Source organism: Pteropus vampyrus, unplaced genomic scaffold (genome assembly GCF_000151845.1).
Source record: "Pteropus vampyrus isolate Shadow unplaced genomic scaffold, Pvam_2.0 Scaffold28, whole genome shotgun sequence".
Lineage (NCBI taxonomy): Eukaryota > Metazoa > Chordata > Mammalia > Chiroptera > Pteropodidae > Pteropus > Pteropus vampyrus.
The window spans coordinates 8,757,810-8,776,639 of NW_011888809.1; the positions used below are offsets into that span (position 1 = coordinate 8,757,810).

The 18,830-nt window shown below is 36.9% G+C and overlaps 1 protein-coding gene across 1 annotated transcript in view; it reads left to right on the forward strand.

Moving 5' to 3' along the window:
- NBAS (neuroblastoma amplified sequence) overlaps positions 1-18,830 on the forward strand; it is a 267,834-nt gene that overhangs the window by 10,743 nt on the left and 238,261 nt on the right. The window contains 3 exon segments of the mRNA XM_023528505.1: positions 4,261-4,394; positions 6,420-6,553; positions 7,987-8,085. Of these exon segments, the coding sequence (XP_023384273.1) occupies positions 4,261-4,394; positions 6,420-6,553; positions 7,987-8,085 (367 nt within the window).

An 18,830-nucleotide genomic window follows, 5' to 3' on the forward strand; every position in this document is an offset into this window, starting at 1 on the left:
TGTAATGAATTAGTCCTTCAGAATTTAGTTCGAGCACCAGCTACTTTGGGAACCTTTTCCTCCCTGCCCTCTTCGCTGCCATTTGTACATCTTAATGTTTTCCCAGGACTTATTTGTATCTTTATTACACATTTGACCTAATCTACTTCCCTTTTTAAATTGTTGATTTGATTGTCTGATTTGCAGTTAGACTGTACATTCTTTTGAAGGTAGAGCTGTTGTCTTACTCAACTTTCTTTTTTATTCTTAGTGCCTAGCATGGTGCCTGATACCTAGTAGGCACACAAGTTTTGGTCCTATTACGTGGGTATTGGCACTCGAGAGCTATTAAACGTGATTTTTATGAATGAATGTATGAGTAAAGTACATTTGCCTATTTCTTGTGTTAATTTTGGGAATTTGTATATATATATACACACATACACACACAACATAATATTTTGTTCGTTATTCACATATAAACATATGGGTAATTGTCATGTTATTTGTTTTTTATTCCTAATGTACACAAATGTGTGTACGTACCATGTATGGAACAGTAAAGATAAGAAGTCCTGTTTGCTTAGTATCCTTTTGCGAATAATCGAAGAGGAGTAGTGTTTGTGTTTCTAAAGCTCAGGGCTCTAGCATTTTCTGAATTTACTTTTCATAGTTTTCTCACCAATGTTTATTAAAGTAGACCAGACCTGGGTTAAATAATACATAAGGATCAAAAAGTTCCTGAAAGAACAATTTGAAGATATTCAGTTGCCTTTTTCCCAGTGCTGCCTGCTTGTTGGGTGAGGGCTCAGGGCGCCTTCTGTGGGCTTCTGAGAAAGATGCCGAGAATGCCCAGGTTCAGACACACAGGGGCCTTTGAGCTTTGCCATTAGACACCTGCTCTTAGACAGTAAGTAATGAGAAATCTACAAGTTAACATGAAAGTGGTAAGCTTAACCCCTCTGTATTTCACACAGATTATAGTATTTGTTAGGTTTTAGTGTGTACAGTTAATGTGGCAGCATGGATGAGGTGATAATGCTTTGAGAACTAATGTTTTATTTTGTTGACTTCTGAATGTGTGAATTTATGACCTTAATGCTGCATTAATAGCTTCTTTCCATTTCATATAATGTGAGGTAATGATCATTTGCTTATTATCTGCTTCATCTTTATGGGAATAACTCTCATATGCCAAATGATATTTCATGTGTATGCCCGGAGAAATGCAGCCAGATTGTTGTTAATGCAATTTGAAACTGCATATTGCAGAGTCTGCAAACAGAAATAGGAGCTATTTGGTTCCACTTTGATATTTTTCAATTATTGTTTTATAAAATGAATGCCATTTGAGAATGTTTTCAGTGTGGATCGCAACTCGTTTTGGCTCTGTTTGCCAGCTCGTAAAGAGTAATTCAGTTTTCTCTATCCTGAAGAGTGACCTAAAACTAGAACACGGAATTAGACTTTTTTAAAGCTGTACTGTGTCAATCAAGAGATTTTCCTCATTTCTGATTTTGAGATACCATAAACCAGAGCTGCCTGATGCTGAGCCACAGCTCGCCCGTTGTCAGCGTGCCCGGGTCCCGTCAGCCCTCCGTTGGCCCCAGAGCCCTGTGACAGCCTGGCTCAGACTGGTTGCCTCCAGTTTCCAGCAAGCTTGTTCATTTACCATTAGGTGCCATACAAAACATGATTTTCTCTGTGTCTGGATGTGAGAAAGGTTGGGAAGCAAAGACTGTTTGAAGCACCAGGATTTTGAAGCAAGGTGGGAAGAGCCATCATTAGGCTTTTGTGCAGATGACCTTGGAGCACAGGTGCAGATCTCCGCCTCTGTGTTCATGGAGATATTGGCCTGTAGATTTTTTTTTTTTTAATGCTTTTCTGGTTTAGTACTGGAGTAATGCTGGTCTCAAAATCTGAGTTAGAAGTGTTCTTTTTTGTTTTAGCAGAAGTTTGTGTAGAATTTGAATTATTTGCTTCTTAAATGTTCAATAGAATTCACCCGTGAATTTTCTTTTTGAGTACATTTTGAATTCCTAATTAAAAATTTAAAATAGAAAGTGTTTTAAAATTTTATTTTCCTCTTGTTTCAGGTTTTTTTTGGTGGAATTTTCTTCTAAATTATAGGCTATATTGGCTTAAAGTTGTTTAAAATGTTCCCTTATTGTCCTTTCGCTGTCTGCCAGATCTGTACTCACGTTTCTTCTTTCGTTCTTGATATTGGTAGTTTGTGTTCTCTTTCTTTTCTCTCGAGCAGTCAGCCCAGAGTATTATTAATTTACTCTTCAATAAGAAAAATTTAGGTTTTGATTCCTTTTCTGTTTTCTTTGATTTTTGCTTTTATCTTTTTCTTTCCTTCTGCTTACTAGGTTTAATTCGCTTTTATTTTCTAGATGAAAAATAGACGTTTAGGTCGTTGATTTTTAAACTTTTCTTTTCTTATGTAAGTATTTAAGTCTCTTCTACTATACGCATCTTTTTGTTGTTGATATCTAATTTAATTCTGTAGTGGTCAGAGAACATATATAACATGGTTTTAATCTTTTAAATTTATTGAGTCTTGATTATGGCCCAGTGTATGGTCTGTCTTCATGAACCAATTCTTTGAAAATAATTCGATTAAAAGAATTTAAAATAATTTGATTTTTGGGTATGGTGCAGTTATTGTGTACAGTGTTTTATAAATGTCAGTTCTATTGAGTTGGGTGTTAGAACTGTTCAGAATTTTATCTTTATTGATTTTTCTCTCTGATCTATCAATTACAAGGAGAGGTGGGTTGAAATTTCCAGTTATAATTGTGTATTTATTTTATCCGTTAGTTCTGTCAGTCTGTGTGTGTTTAGAAGCTCTAATTTTTAGGTATATACATGTATTATTTTGTCTTCTTGTTGAAATGGGCTTCTTTGCCCTGATGAAATGTCCCTTTTTATATCTAGTAATACTCCTGTCCTGGAGTCTATTTTGTTTAATTTTAATGTGGTCACTAACTTTGTTAATGATTAGTATTCGCATGACATACCTTTTTTTCTCCTGTTGCATTTAATCTGTGTATTGATATTTAATGTAAATCTCTCATTGAAAGCATATAACTGAATCTTGCTTTTTTTTTTCAGTCTGACAGTTTTTGTCATTTAATTGGAGAGTTTAGAACATTTATATTTAATGCAATTATTGGTCTGGCTAGGTTTAATTTTACCTTCTTGCTATTTGCTGTTGTTTATCTTGTCTGTTTCCTTTCAGCATTTGCTCTAGGGTTAACAATGTGCGTTTAAAAGTTATTACACAGTATACCTCCATTCACTCCTATTCTTTTGTGTTACTGTCAGTTATTTTACATATGTTAAACCCCATGATATGTTGTTATTTTTTGTCAAGTAACTTTTTAAGAATTTGCAAAACAAGAATGAATATATTTACATTAACCTCTTTTCTGTTCTATCACTCTTTATTTCTTTGTGTGAAACTGACTTTCCATTTGATAGTGTTTGCTTCAACTTGAAAAACTTATTTAACATTTCTGGTAATGCAAGTCTGTTGATAACAAATTCTGTCAATACTTGTTTGTCTGAAGCCATCTTTGATTTTGTCTTCATTTTTGTAAAATATTTTCTCTGGGTATAGAATTTTAGGTTGACCTCCCCCCCCGTCCCCTTCAACTCCTTAAAGATGTCATTGCATTGTTTGTTTTTGATGGGAAATCAATCATTACTATGATTGTTTTTCTGTATATAATCTTATAATTGTGTGATTGACTCAGAACAGTTCTTGATTCACCTGCCTAATATATATCATATTTTGTGCATGTGTATTCTAATCCTGTCAACATAATCCTTTCTATTTCCGTGGCATCTATATTTGATATATGTAAAAGCTCTCAGTTGAAATTTTCATTTTTTGCTTTAGAGGAGGTGAACTCATTAGATTGGAATTATTTTATGCCCATTCTCTATGCTTTTGATCTCTTAATTTCCTAGGTATTTTGAGGTATGTTATTCCTGAGCCGTTACCTCACTCGGGCATGCTCAGCATTCAGCAGACCACTGGCGTCAGTAGGCTTTGCTTCTCAAGGGAGTGGGCAGGGCTTGGCTTTGGTATATATTTCCCTACTCTTACTTGAAGTGATTTCTGGGGACTGTTCTTTTCTATTGAACTGAAGTGTTAGAGATTGTTAAGAGGTGATGTAATGTAGTTGAATTCTCACTTTAGTTGCAGTAACTATAGGTGTTAGTTATCTTTATAACATGTTGCTAAAAGCACTTCTTCTCTTTTCATTCTAGTTCCCAAAGACCCCAAACCTCAGTGGAGACGTGTAGCGTGGAGTTATGATTGTACCCTGCTGGCCTGTGCAGAAAGCACAGGAACCGTGAGGGTGTTTGATCTCATGGGAAGTGAACTCTTTGTTATTGCCCCGGTATGTACGTGCCTTCAACTGATAACATACTTGTTTGAGAGCCTTTTATGTCTACGTACTCGAGAGAATGAATGTGAAGAGAGGGAGATGATAAATACAAATCTGAACAATAAGTCGTGAACTTAAGAACCTAGTTGGATATCTGTACGTGAAGTAATTTATTCTTTGTATTTTGTAATGCAGTATCCAATTGTAATCCACCATTTTTAAAACATGGTAGTAAATGCTAAGCAGAGATGCTGAAAACTGTTATAAAGTTCCTGTGGGGTAAAGAAAGTCAGTGGGCTGTCACAGCAGGAACAGCTTCGAGAAGAGTTCAATTTGTTACCCTAAACAGAGACTGGAGAAAAAAACTAATGGTCATAATGACTTGTATTTGTATAGTGCTTTATACTTTATTAATGACTTTGATTTAGTGCATTTTTATTTAATATTCACAACAAGCCTTTGAGTAGATTCAGTAGATATTATCCTCATTTTACAGTTTAGAAAACTGGAATTGAGAGTGAGTAAAATGACCTTTTCCATGGCAGTCAAGTTCATAAGTGTCTCTTTTGGGAATCCAGTGCTTTTTACTTTGTATCCTTTTCCCTCAAGTGGACAAGGTACAGGGCCAGGTAGAACAGTGGTTCTAACTGGGCTGCATCTTAGAATCACCTGCATCTTAGAATCACAGCTTTATAAAGAACAAAAACAAAAACAAAATAAATTAACTGGATTGCCCAGGTTCCACCCCCAGAAATTCTACTTTAATTCATCTGTGTGGGCTTTGGGTATTGATGTTTTTTTCAGCTGATTAAAATTTTTCCCCCTGATTTCTTTAAATTAAAAATTATTGGGGTGACATTGATCAACAGAATCTAATAAGTGTCAAGTGTACAGTTCAACAGTATGTCGTATATATTTTGCATTGTGTGTCCACTACCCAAAGTTAGAGTTCTTTCTGTCACCACTTATTGATTAAAAACTTAATAAAGTTTTTCTGCTGATTCTAATGAGAAGCTAGGGATGAGAACCAATGATCTACAGAATGATTTTTATTCAGATATAACGAGTGGAAAAACTTGAAAAAGTATGTTGGGCTCTTATTACAGAAGTCCTGGGGAACCAAACTAAGATGTTTGTGTTACTGTTTGCTAGGTCAGTGCTGTGTGATAGAAATGCGACAACTATATACAGGATCACACACGTAATTTTAAGTTTTTTAGTGGTTGCATTAAGAAGACTTGAAAGAAACAGGCGATATTTATTTAACATATTTTATTTCAATAAATCCTAAATATTTCAACATGTAATCAGTGTAAAAATTATTAATAAGATATTTTACTTTCTTTGGTACAGTTGTTTTTGAAATTTTGTGTCTCTCTTTTTATTTACAGTATACCTGTAAATAAAAAGAGAGACACAAAATTTATTTAGGCAAGCCATGTATCAGGAGTTCAGTAGCCATATGCGACTACAGTATTTTACTGCATGGTTCTAGTAATGAGTAACCATTCGAGATGATAAACTTTATTATGTGTACTTCACAAGGTTCACATGCCTTCAGGTCCTTAGCAATATAACATGATACTTAGTTGACGGAAACAGTGTGGCTTGGAGTAAGTGTTTTTAAGAATTCTTTCCTTTAAGTTGCTGATTGGAAATGGAAAAGTAACTGGAGACTTTTTTTTAGCATAGGTTACTGCTGGCAGCAGAAATCAACATTTGAAGGCTTATATCTGAATTCTGGCTGAATGATGGCATTACTTTTTTTTTTTTGCAATGGAAGTACAGTCTAGTCATAAATTCACTTATCTAGGTGAATTTCTCATCCTGAGAAGCTGCCGTGGTTCCAGCTTATGACGTGGAGAGCTGGTCTAGACTTCGGTTCTAGGCATGCTGATTTGCATGATTTTTCAGTATGCAGATCAGTTCTGGGGCTGTCTTAGTTAGAATGCGAGTTTTAAGGCCAAGGTCTCATATGTCTTTCAGTTATATGTATGTTAACATCTTTTAATAACTTAATTTCTCCCTCTTCTACAGGCATCTAATTTAGCTGGTGATTTGAGCTATGCCATTGCCGGGTTGATATTTTTAGAGTATAAAGCAAGTGCACAGTGGTCTGCAGAACTCTTAGTCATCAATTACCGAGGAGAACTTAGGAGTTACCTTGTAAGGTAATAACCTACTTTATTTAGGAAGACCTATTTGAAATAATGTTTGTTCCTCTGGTTTGGCGTCAGATTTTTTTTTTCACAGAATTTTATTATGAAAAATTGCCAATATAATAGGAGGGTTGAAAAAATTGTGAAATAAAAACTCTTATACCTTTACTTAAATTCTATTAGCGTTTTACTAAACTTGCTATGTCACATTTCTATCCATCCCTCTATCCAGCCGTTAGTCTTATTTTTAAATGAATTTCAGAGTCAGGACCCAGCTACTTTAGCATGCATATCATTAATTAAAGTTCAATACTTGCTTATAGTTTTCTTTCTTTTGATATATAATTCGCATACAATGGAATGCACAGATCTTAAGTGTACCAGCCAGTGAGTTCAAATGCATACAGTTGTATAAACCAAACTCCTCTGAAGATACAGAACCATGCCGTCATGCTAGAAAGTCCCTTTATGTCCCTTTCTGGCAAATCTCTGTTGCTCACCCCCAGAGCAACTACTGTTTATACTTTTCTATCATAGATTAGTTTTGCCGACTGTAGTAACTCACATTAACGGACTCCTGTGTACTCTTTTGTCTGCGTCTTTTTTCATTCAGCATATTTTGAGATTCATCCATGTTTTGATGTGTACCAGTAGGTTATCCCATTTTATTGCTGATTAGTATTTCCTTGTATGACTGTCTCACATGTCTTAGTGTGGGTTTCTAGAACAAAATACTGTGAACTGTGGCTTATCAGCAACAGAAATTTGTTTCTCACAATTCTGGTGGCTGAAAGTCTGAGTTCAGGGCGCCAGGTTGGTGGGTTCCGGGGAGAACCCTCTTCTGCCTCGCAGACTCCTCTTTGTTTCTCCACATGGTGGAGAGAGCGAGCTCTCTGGCCTTATAAGGGCACTGAGCCCATTTGTGAGGGCTCTGTCTTTATGACTGCATCACCTCCCAAAGACCCCGCCTCCAGACACCATCACATTAGCATTAGGGTTGTAACGGATGAGTTTTGGGGAGGATACAAACATTCAATCCATGGGTGGGTGGGTGGGCACAAACATTCAGTCCATAACATTCGTGATTTATCATTCATCTATCGATGGACTTCTGAGTTTCTGGTTTGAGGCTCTTGTGAATAAAACTCTAGGATCATTCTTGTATAAGTCTTTAGGGATATACATTTCCATTTCTGTCAGGTCAATATCTTTGAGTGGAATGCTGAGTTATAGGGTATAGTTTATTTTTATAAGTAACTGCTAGACCTTTTTCTAAAGTTTGCATATCATTCACATTCTCACTATAAAGTCTCAGAGTTCTGGTGGTTTTACATCCTCACAGTATTTGGTATTTGTCTTTTAAGTTAAAGAAATGTTAGTGGGTATTTAGTGATCTTATTGTCGTTTAAAGGTATTTATTATTTATTTTTTTACCTTAAATTTAGTGTTGGAACAAATCAGAGCTATCGAGAGAGTCACTGCTTCAACTTTGGTAGCCATTATGCTCATGGGATCAACACAGCTGTCTACCATCCTGGCTACAGGTGAGCTGCCACTCGTTCTCATATTTGGAGGAGTACGGGGTGGAAATGTTGGCACGATTTTATAGAGAAGAGGTTGTCCATTCTGATTCTTATTTTGGCTTCATTCCCTCCTCTTGTGCGTAGTTATCTTAAATATCTCTGATCCTGTCATAGTCATCTTCTGAACATTCCTGCTCATCTGTGCAGCTGCCTGGGCTCTGAGCCAGGTGGGGCACCGAGTATGTTCACTGAGGAATTTCTTTTTACTCTCCAAATCTTATTCTTCTCATCTGTGAAATGGGTATAATACCTAACTCTTATCATTGCTCAGAGAACTCGTACTGTGTATAAAGTGCTCGTGCACAGAAGACATTGCTGATTCCCTCTTTCCTTTCTTGTAAGTAGGGCGGCATTGATTGTTCCACAGTTGCTTCCTGTAGATACGGTCTAGTCTTCATGTATGCCACTGCCCTCTCTATTTACCATGTCACCTGAGGGTTACTTGAAACTTTGGGCATTTTCTACATCCCGTGATTTCTTCCCTTTAATTTTGTTATTCAAGAATAAAGTTTATACATCTTTTATATGTTGACCAAGCTTTTTGGTTCTCTAAATGGGAAGAATATTGAATTGTGAGTCAGACAAACCTAGCTTGAGTTCTGAGTTTTGAGACCTACTCTATGTCTATTTGCAAGTCCTTAAACTTTCTGATTCTCAGTGTACTTAAGATTTTTTGATTGACAATATATGCAGGTTTTGTATGCTGTTCAACGATAGGTCTGTCCTTGTTTTTTTGTTCAGAATTTTATTTTTATGAAATTTTTATACTACAAAAGAACAGTCCCCCCTGACTCACACCCACATCCATACCACCCCCCACACTGAAAACCCCTTAGTTTTCTTTCCTCATCTCATTCCCTCGGTCTTCCTAAAGATAACCGCTGTCCTGAATTTTGTAATTTCTTTCTTTCTTTATATTTTTACTACTTCGTATTTAGTTTTACCGTTTGACTTTATATGAATGGAATTACACAGAAGACATACCAGTCTAACTTTGAGACTTGCTTTTTGATGTAATTTCTCTAGTTCATTTTTAATTTCCAGTAGTATATTTATTTTATGAATTTATGCAGCATATTTATTCATTCTCCTGTAGATGAGAATTTGGTTCATTTCCTCGTTTTTTGGTTATGGAAATAGTACTGTGGCAAAATGTATTGTGCATTCCTCTGCTATGTATGTGCAAGAGTTTCTGCAGGGTATGTAACTAGGAATGAAATTGTTGAATTGTTGGTTAAGTACCTCTTAAACTTAACTAGGAAATGCAGATATTTTCCAGAATAGTTCTAGTTCTAGAAGTTTACAGATTCATCAGCAGTGTATGAAAGGTTCTGTTGTCTCGCATTCTTATTAGCACTCTTGATGACCTCAGATTTCTAAATATTTGCTGATCTGGTATAAAGAATATCTCATTGTGGTTTTAATTTGCATTTCCTTGATTACTGTTAAGGGGCCCATCAACCGATGAGCTTGAGCAGCTTTTCGTGTTATTGGCCATTCATGACGTGCTTTTTATGAAATGCTGTTTAATATAATAAATGCTTTTTCATATAATTTCTTTTTATTGGATATTTGGTCTTGACATTCTTTATATTATTTGGGTATTAAATTCTGGTTTGATTATACGTATGATAAGTATCTTCTCAATATGTGACTTGTCCTTTTTTTCTTATAATTTACCTTTTAAAAAGGTTACGTCTGCATGTAGTTCTAAGAGTTAAATAGTTTGAAAAACGGACCCTCCACCAATTTCTTGCTTTTCAGAGATAGCCACTTTTAGCTATTTTAGTTGATTCTTCGGCTGTTTTCATACATATAAGTTAAATTATTATGTTGTTACTTCTTTATTTCCCTTTTATGGAAGATGTGTGTTTAGTTTTCTTACCCAGTCTAACACACACATGTGTGTGCGCGCACACACACACACACACACACAGCCTTCTCTCATTCTCTGATTTTGTGGGGCGACTATTACTGTGGTTATGTGGGTGCTGTTCACAAGCAAGACAAGAAGCCTCTGTAGCATTGTATGATGGCTTTTCCATCCTTAGTCACTCATTCATTTATTCAGTAAACATTCATTCATTTCCTGTTCTTTGCCACACACGGTTCAAGGTGCTTGTGATATACCTCATGGAACTTATTTGTAGAGGGAGTGACAGCAAACGGTGAGCAGAAAGTACGTGAAGAACTGAAGTGCTGTGGAGAAGAAATGATGAGGGGCTATGGACAGAGAGTGGATCAGGATGGGAGAGTAGGGAACAGTGGTAATATTAAAAAGGGTAGGTAGCCAGGTTACCCTTGCTGAGAAAGTGACATTTGTGCGAAGACCTGCAGGAGGCGAGGCTATTAGTTATTTGGATACCTGGGAGAAGGGTGTTCTCTGCAGAGGTAGTAGCCAAAGCAAGATGGATTGGTCGAATGCTGGGCATTTCTAGAAAGAGCATAGAGGCCAGTTTGACTGAAGTAGAATGAGAGGTAGGATAATACGTCGATGTCAGAGAGCGCAATGTGAGTGCCGAATCAGGTAGGGGCTTCGTGGGCTGTAGGAAGACCTGCCTGAGAGCTTCTCACCTGTATGTATTTATTCTTATAGTTATTAATTCTTTTTTATTCGATTTGCCAAATTTTTAAATACAATTATTATAGATTTAACCCTAACCTCACCCCCCCCGCCCCTCCCACTGGTGAATATCTCCTTTTAGTTCATCATGCACAGCAGGTATTCTGTAAGTTTCATCTCCTCGAAGAAATCCTTCTCGGAACTGCTCCAGGTTGAATCGCACCTGCACATAGCTATTTCCCTGGAATTTCACTCCACCGTCATCCTGAGGATCGCTTTTCATCTTTCGTTGCATCGCCTATTTCCTGGATCCCATGCTTTTTTCTTTCTTGCTTTAACTGTTTTGGTAAACTTCTCTAACTTCTTGAGGAAGTGTACAGGCCTTGCATGTTTGAACATGGCTCTTTTCTATCTTCATGCTTAATCGATAATTTGGCTGGACAGAATCATAGGTTGGAAATAATTTTCCCTTAGAATTTTGAAGGTGTTGCTCCATTGCCTTCTAGCTTCTTGTGTTGCTCTTGAGAATTCTAACACCAGTCTAGGATAAAAACCCATTTTTCTTTTTCTCTTTTTTTTTCCTCCTCCTCTCTGGGAGCTAAGAGTTTATATTTTTAACCTTAGTGTTATGAAATATGACCACGTTATGTCTTGGAGTAGGTTTTTTTTCTTTTTCTTTCTTTTTTTTTTTTTTAATATATCCACAGTATTGGCCCTTCCTTCAGTTTGGATACTTTTGGGAAAATTCATTGAATCATTCTTTTGATTATTTCTTCCCCTCTGTTTTTTCTTTTCCCTCAGGGATGTCTGTTATGTAGATGAGTCTCCTGGATAACCTTTAATTCTCTTTTTTTCTCTTTGCTTTTGTCGAAGGGAAATAAGATTAATTTTTTAATATAAATGTGTATAACGAAGAAAGTTTGAAGCCCTTTTGAGCTCTCATATAAATATAATGAATTAATGATACATTTGGTCCCATTTAGAAAAAAATTGTGTTCTGGTTAATTTTTTCTGATGTATTTTTTTATTCTTCTGTGCCTCATCTTTTTTAAAAGTAGTCATTGTGTTTTTGTTTCAATTGTTATAAATCTCATTTTTAGAAGTTCTCTGTATTTATTTTAAGAATCTCTTAAGAAGGGAGAAAAGGGAGTTGAAAGGAGTAGTCTGTGAGCCACTAGTTGTTCTGAGGATTAAATACATAGTAGGTATTTAGGAAAAAAACAGTGGTGAATAAATAAAATACTATTGCTTTCTTCCTTTGGATTCATGTGACTTCTGTCTTGAAGAATCAGTGGTATATCCATAAGAAATTTGAAAATCTGTTTCAAGCTTAGTCAACTTAAAAAATTGGAAATTAATGTGTTAAATACAATAAACCTGAATTGATAATAGATGTTCGTTTTATTTGGGACGTAGCTGAGTGATCACGTGCAAAGTTAAATGTCTTTATATTTTATAAAGTTGAATGTAATTGTATATTTTACAAATTACAGACATTCTTAAATCAAAATATTTCCATTATAAAATAGATCATTACAAGAATGAGAAAATTATGTTGTTTTTGTTTTATTCTTGACACTTGTATGAAGTATAGGTTTTTAATGTTCACCATTACATTTTAGTTATATATATATTTTTTGCGTAGCTCACATTGTCTTGAATTTAAATTTTGCCACTAGAAAGGGGGATAGAATGTGTTTTGCTTTGACATGCTCAGCTCTACATTGTGAGTTTTACCAAACTTAGTGCATATATTGCACCTCTGACACTCTGCTTACTAGTTTGATTTTGTTGAGGGTGACATATTTATATTCACATCTTTGATTCCATGTTTTATTGTGTTTAAGCAAGGTTTTACTCTGTTCTTTTAAGGCCTCTTTTGGTTTATTCAACTTGATTTTTTAAGGCGTAGGTCTTAATACCTTTCTCAGCACATGCGTGCACACACACGCATATTTAAAACATTTAATTTATTGTCCCTTAAAAAGTATATAGGTTTTGTTGGAGAAATTGTCTGTATTAGGAAGATTGATGAGGTAGAAAGTCTATTCCACCTTTGGTTGGCCTGCTTCCCATTACTCTCGTTTACTGTGGCTCACTTTGTGCACCACACCGTGTTGGGTGTTGTGGAGGATGTAAAGGAGGAGGGCAGTTCTGACCTCGAGGTCTCAAATTCTTAAGTGGGAAATAATATATACACATATTATAGACAGGCATCTATATATCTCTAATGTACATTTCCAATGTCTAATACACTTTTCTCTGTTTAAATGTGTGTGTGTGTGTAAACTGGGATGCAAGCTAGAGAGAAGGGAGGACCTTAAAAGGGTACAGGTGTATTGATGTGGGGATCCAAGTAAGGGAGCTATTCCTTCCCCGAAGGATCAGGGGAGTTTGGCAGGTGGCACTGGCACTAGCTTTGGAGAATGGTTATGATCTGAGCATCATGGATGTTCCAGACAAAGCGAGTGTGAACAATGAAATGACAAGAGGAAGGCAGCTACAGTGGATTTTTGGGAAATTGCAGGTGGTGTAGCTTGGCTGATGCTGGAGGGCGTGTGTGAGAGGTGGGGACAGGTGATGGTCAGATGGGAGGTAGGATGCTGGGAAGACGGCTGAAGGTCATAATTGGGAGCATTCAATGGCAGCTTGTTCTTTAGGGAACTCAGATGTTTGAGATGAGGAGATGTGATCACGTATGCTTTGAGCAATGTTGACTCAGTTGGGAGCTACTAGAGGCTGACGACTCATGGATGATAATGTTCTAGTTCAGGCCACAGGCAGCCTGGGCCTGTTCTTTTTCTTTCACAGAATTGCTATTCTGTGTTTGCACATTTTGGACACTGCTTATGTACTTACATATATATGTGTGTGTATATATATATATATATATATATATATACATATATATATATGTATATATATATATATATCAAATTTTTTTTCTGTTTTGATGAGTAAATCCTGTATCTCTCATTAGAATGTCAGATACTTAAAGACAAAGAATGTGTAGCATCCATCTTTGTAAGTCACATCACCTAGTATAAGAACCCTTATTCCCTCTCCCTCCGGGCTGCTTGGATAAGTAATCCTAATTCCCCAAGTGGAGGAGAAAATTGTTTGTTTCTTTTGATTTTTCTCTTTTTTCTTCTTTTATTTCTTGTTCATCGATATTCTTGTTCATCCCCTGCTTTTCTGTTTTGTTTTATTTTTCTTGTCTCTTTTAAAGAGGTGTATTTTATATCTTAATCCTTTGCTGTTTTTATTTGTTTCGTTTATTTCATACTGACTACTCCATTGGCTTGATTTATTACAAAACTCAATATTCGATTTTTTTTTCCACTAGTATTTCCGGAGGGTAAATGGGGTTTACTTGGGACCATAGGCTTGAAATTTTCATATACTAGTTATTACATGATAATGATTTGTCATAGATCAGATTACATTTATTATTCTTAAGACTTTCACTTTTTGGCCCGGGATCTAAGCAAACTGAAGGTGTTTTGGGGGGCATGGTCTCTAAATAAAAATTCTGGAGTTCTGTTATCAAGCCACGGAAGGGGGCCTCTCCTTGCTTCTGCGTCATGTACAGTGCTTGGTGGCAGTCAGTTGGAGACGGATGACTGCACTAAGGTTTCTGAATGGGAATTGTTATAAAGCAAGGAGTATGTGTAAGCGCCCCGCTGTGCATGACAAACACATTGCCAGGTTGTTTATATTTTCTATTGTGTGTGTGTGTGTGTGTGTGTGTGTGTTTTAAATGAAAGATGCTGAAATATTCATCACATTTTTATTTATTTTTGGTTACTCTAGTAATATGAGCCTGGTATTTGTCATCCACAAGGATTTTATAAATGTGAAATAAATCAGCCAGAGTGGAGCTGGGATAAATTGGTAATATACAAACCCAAGGTTTTATGAAATTCATTGTTTTGCCTGATGCCGTGAGCACTGTTGAGGAAGAGAAATTGAGGTGGTAAAATGGGTAATATAAAACAAAAATTAATTGAGAAGCTTTGGGATAAGCTCTGTGGATTTTCCTTTTTTTCCGTATCTTAACTCACAGCCTAATGAATATATTTTAGCCTTCCCAGACTCTTATATTCCAGTCCTGACCCCCCTCTGACAGCCACTCCTTACCACTCTCCTGCCTTCTCTTTTTGGTTCTTAGTGTTCCCTTTGTTCTGTTAATTTTGGCTTATATTGTGCCCTGGTTTCAGCTTAAGGAATCTCTTACCTTCTCTGCATTCTTGGAGAGGCAGTACTAGACTTTTGGTCCAGGTGGGCACGGTGCTTGGGGGTGGAGATTCAGATGCAGCGCCTGCTCTCCAGGAGTGTGTGGTCTGTTTGGGGGATCATATATTCACGAGGGCACTCGGTGTGGGCTAAGTTCAAACTCAAGACTTATTTGTGTACGTATTTGTAAATGACATTGCTTTCAACAGTATATAGATTTTTTAAAAGTTTTATTCCAAATTTCCCTGTAAATTTCTACAAGAAAATCTTACTTATTCAACTTTGAATCTCCAGCAGTTCCTTGATAACTACACAGTGATAATTACTGGCATTTGAAAGCAATTTCTTTTAGACCCTAATTTACATCTCAATAAAGACAGGATAGAAAACAGGCCTTCTTTCTTGGGCCCTTTTGAAAAGCCACCCATGCTCAGACTCCTTGGTGACTCTTTGATACTGATTTTAAGTGTTTAATTCAGTGATTTTTAATATGTGTATGAAGCTGTACAACCATTGTAACAATCGGTTTTAGAATATTTCCATTACCTCTAAAGATCTCTCATGCCTGTGAGTCTTATGGAATGTAAATCGTCTCATAAAACTAATGAGTGAATGAGAAAGAAGACTCTTTAAACAGGCTTTCACGTGAACACTTTTATTATATTAAGAAAGATACTCAGGTTTATGGTCATGTTTTGTACAGTTTGTGCGGAAGAACCGGGATTGATTAATATACGTTGTGCAAAGGGAGAAGCCAAACATTTGGATGATTAAAAGATTTTTTCCCTCTTAATCAACCATTTTTTAGGCCAAATACAGATTCCACAGAAAGAGCTTTGGACAACTTTTACAGGGAATAATAACCGATGGTTTCACATTGCCTTCGAATAGACCACAGTCAGATTGCAAACTCCTCTGGCTGAAGAGTAGGCAGGTAACTGTCTTCTCCCAAGAACGCACTGATGGGGACTGCTGCTGTGCTGGGAGAGAGGGCTCGGAAGGTGGACTGGGACAGTCTTTAGGAAGCGGTTCGGTTTAGGGGAGGCTGAGATGTGCCTTTAAGTAATGGCACGGGGAAGCAGTAAAGGGCTGTGCTTCATGTGTACCGAGTTGGTCATCGCATGTGCCTTTCTGATTTCCCCTAAACCAGACCTGAAGCATTTTAAATGCACAAGTCCTCTACACTCATGGGATAAAGGGATAAAGGGAGTGTTTCAGATAAATAGGTGGCACTTAGTGGGGTGATCAAAAATGTTTGGTATGTGAATGAGCTCTCAGGTGACATAATGCTAATTCTACTGGCCCAAAATGGAAAGAAAACAGTCTTGGGTATAGATTGGGAAGGGGTGCAGTAGAGCATGCAGTGGGGCCACCGTCTCTTCTTCATCTTCATACATCACTTCTGTCGAGGGAAGTACAGGTTGGTCCCATAAATGTTTACTTACATTTGATCTTTTGGAGAAGATAGTGCTGAGAGCTCCCTACCTCAAAAAGTGAACCCAAGGACATGGGCAAAATTTTTTTTCCTCCTGTGAAACGTAAGTTCTATCTAAACCTGTGAGACGCTTTTTGAAGCCAGTCAGTAGACTTCCACAACCATTACATTGCCATAAAATTGCCTGTCTTTCTTTCTCTTTGGTTCCTAAGGTCAGATGTATTCTGGGAGAATCAGGGCACTGATGTGTGGGAAGATACACTGTATTGACAGCCGGTGGAGCAGATAGGTATAAATTGCATTGTAAATTTTTCACAAACCCTAACTACGTCAGATTAATGAATTTATGAAAAATTGTTTCTAGAAAGGCAATGCAGTCATGGTCATTGCTGATTGTCTGCCATAGCGGTGAGAGAGTGCATTTGGCCTGTGGTAACGTGGGACCATTGGCCTTTGAGAGATTAATGTGCAGCCTAGTACCTGAGAAGTATGAATGTCAGTAATCGAGTTGGCCTTATATTAAGGAGTTTTTCATTTTGTCTCTCAATTTCTCATTCCTCCAGAATGAGAAAATTCTTCTTTCTATAAGTTCGAGTTGGTTTTTTGAAGAAAAATGAAGAGGTACTGTTGTCTGTAGAGAAAGCTAGCTTGTCTTGGTGGAGCTGGAAACTCCTAGAATTGAATTAAGGGACTTCTGAGCTTCACAAACTAATTATTTTTCTTTTTTTGATTTCATGGACATTTTTTCTGGAGAAGCAGGGAAGTGAGTCTTGGCTATATCCTGTGACCGGTTTTCATCCAGAATATGCTAACAGATAGATAGACGTATATCCTGTGACCGGTTTTCATCCAGAATATGCTAACAGACAGACGTACGTGCCTCAGAAATATCTTGGTCCTTAGTAGCCTTCAGCTAGCGGTCTTTTAAGTAGAAGATAATATTGTGTTATTTGACCTTCTTTGGCCTAGCATTGAAAAATATTAAATTATTTGGAAACCAGCTTTGACTCATCTATCACTTTTACATTTGGAGATTCTTTGATAGGTGAGGTGAATTCTCATTATGTTTCAGTTACATTTAAATGGGCCTTTGAAGATCTTCATAAATTTTTTAATCTGTTCAGCTGGTAAATCACTCAGTTAACCAATCAATCTCTCTACCCTCCCTCCCTACCCCCACTCATCCCTTTTAGAGTATTTTGGTTGTAGTTTAACTTTATATAACTTTATATGCCAGTGAATTTCATTGATCTTAAGCAGGATATTTTGTTTATACTTCCCCATCCCTCTGCAAAGATTCGTGGAAATGCAATTTTAGGGGGTAACTTGGGCCAGATTCAATTTCTTCTTATACTTGGAATGATGCTAGCTGTTGCGGATCCCACTTGGGAGTAGAGAGCTGAAAGAAGACCATCGAGTTATCTTTAACTTATTTTATAGGAATGAAGGAATGATGCTTAATTATGTTTTACAGACAAATAGAAAATTAAAGGAATATATTTTTGATATAATAGAATGTGTACTGGGTTAGGGGACAGGAGACCAGAATTCTGTTTTTGATTGTGCTATTCTGTTACTAGCTATGAAGCCTCAAGACAAGTCATTTTTTCTGGATCACGTTTTGCTAGCACTGCACTGGGCACAGACAGTAGATGGTGTTTTAGTAGGCTGCTCAGGTACTAAGGATGCCTAGTATAGACTACTGGCATTTATCGGAGGAAATCGTAGTGGGGAGTTTGTAGCAGGCATTATAGAAAGACCCACTGTCAGGGATACCTGAATAAGTAAGGTTCAATAGAGAGGGGGTTCAAAGAGAAGACCTTTTTCCTGGGAGAGCAAGTTTGAGTAAGACTCTAAAAATTATACCTCTGGTATTGGTATAATTTGGTATAATTGGTATAATATAGGTGAGAATTTGGTTTCAGAACCTGGGCAGGATACAAGGTAGACATGATACGTAGATGGACCAGATAGGTGGATGCTAAACAAATTGTGCTTTTGCAGTGGGGTTGCTTAAATCAATCCTAAGGATTGGGAAGGGATTAAGTCTTTAGATGATGACCATTGTCATCAGCTATGGATTGAGGAAAGGAAACGGGCAAGGACATGTAAGAAATCTAAACTAATTTATTCGTTAGTATTGACATTCTGTTTGCTAGGCTAATGGTTCTTAACAAGGTGTGGACAACAGACTCAGCTACTGAGAATTAAAAAACCTGCATAACTAGGCTCTACTCTCAAAGGCTTGATTAGGTGGTTGTGGGATGGGATCCTAGCATCTGTTTTGATAAAAAGGCTCTATAGAGGTCTGATCCCCTCATTCCACCCCTTGAGAATCCAGCGCTAAGGCTCTGGGAAATTAAATAAAATGAAGGGAGATATCTTTGCCTTTGAAGTTGCCTTTGGGGTTGAGGGACTCAGTGAAAGGGGTGAAGGTGTAAAGAAGTACAAATTAGTAGTTGATAGATGGTC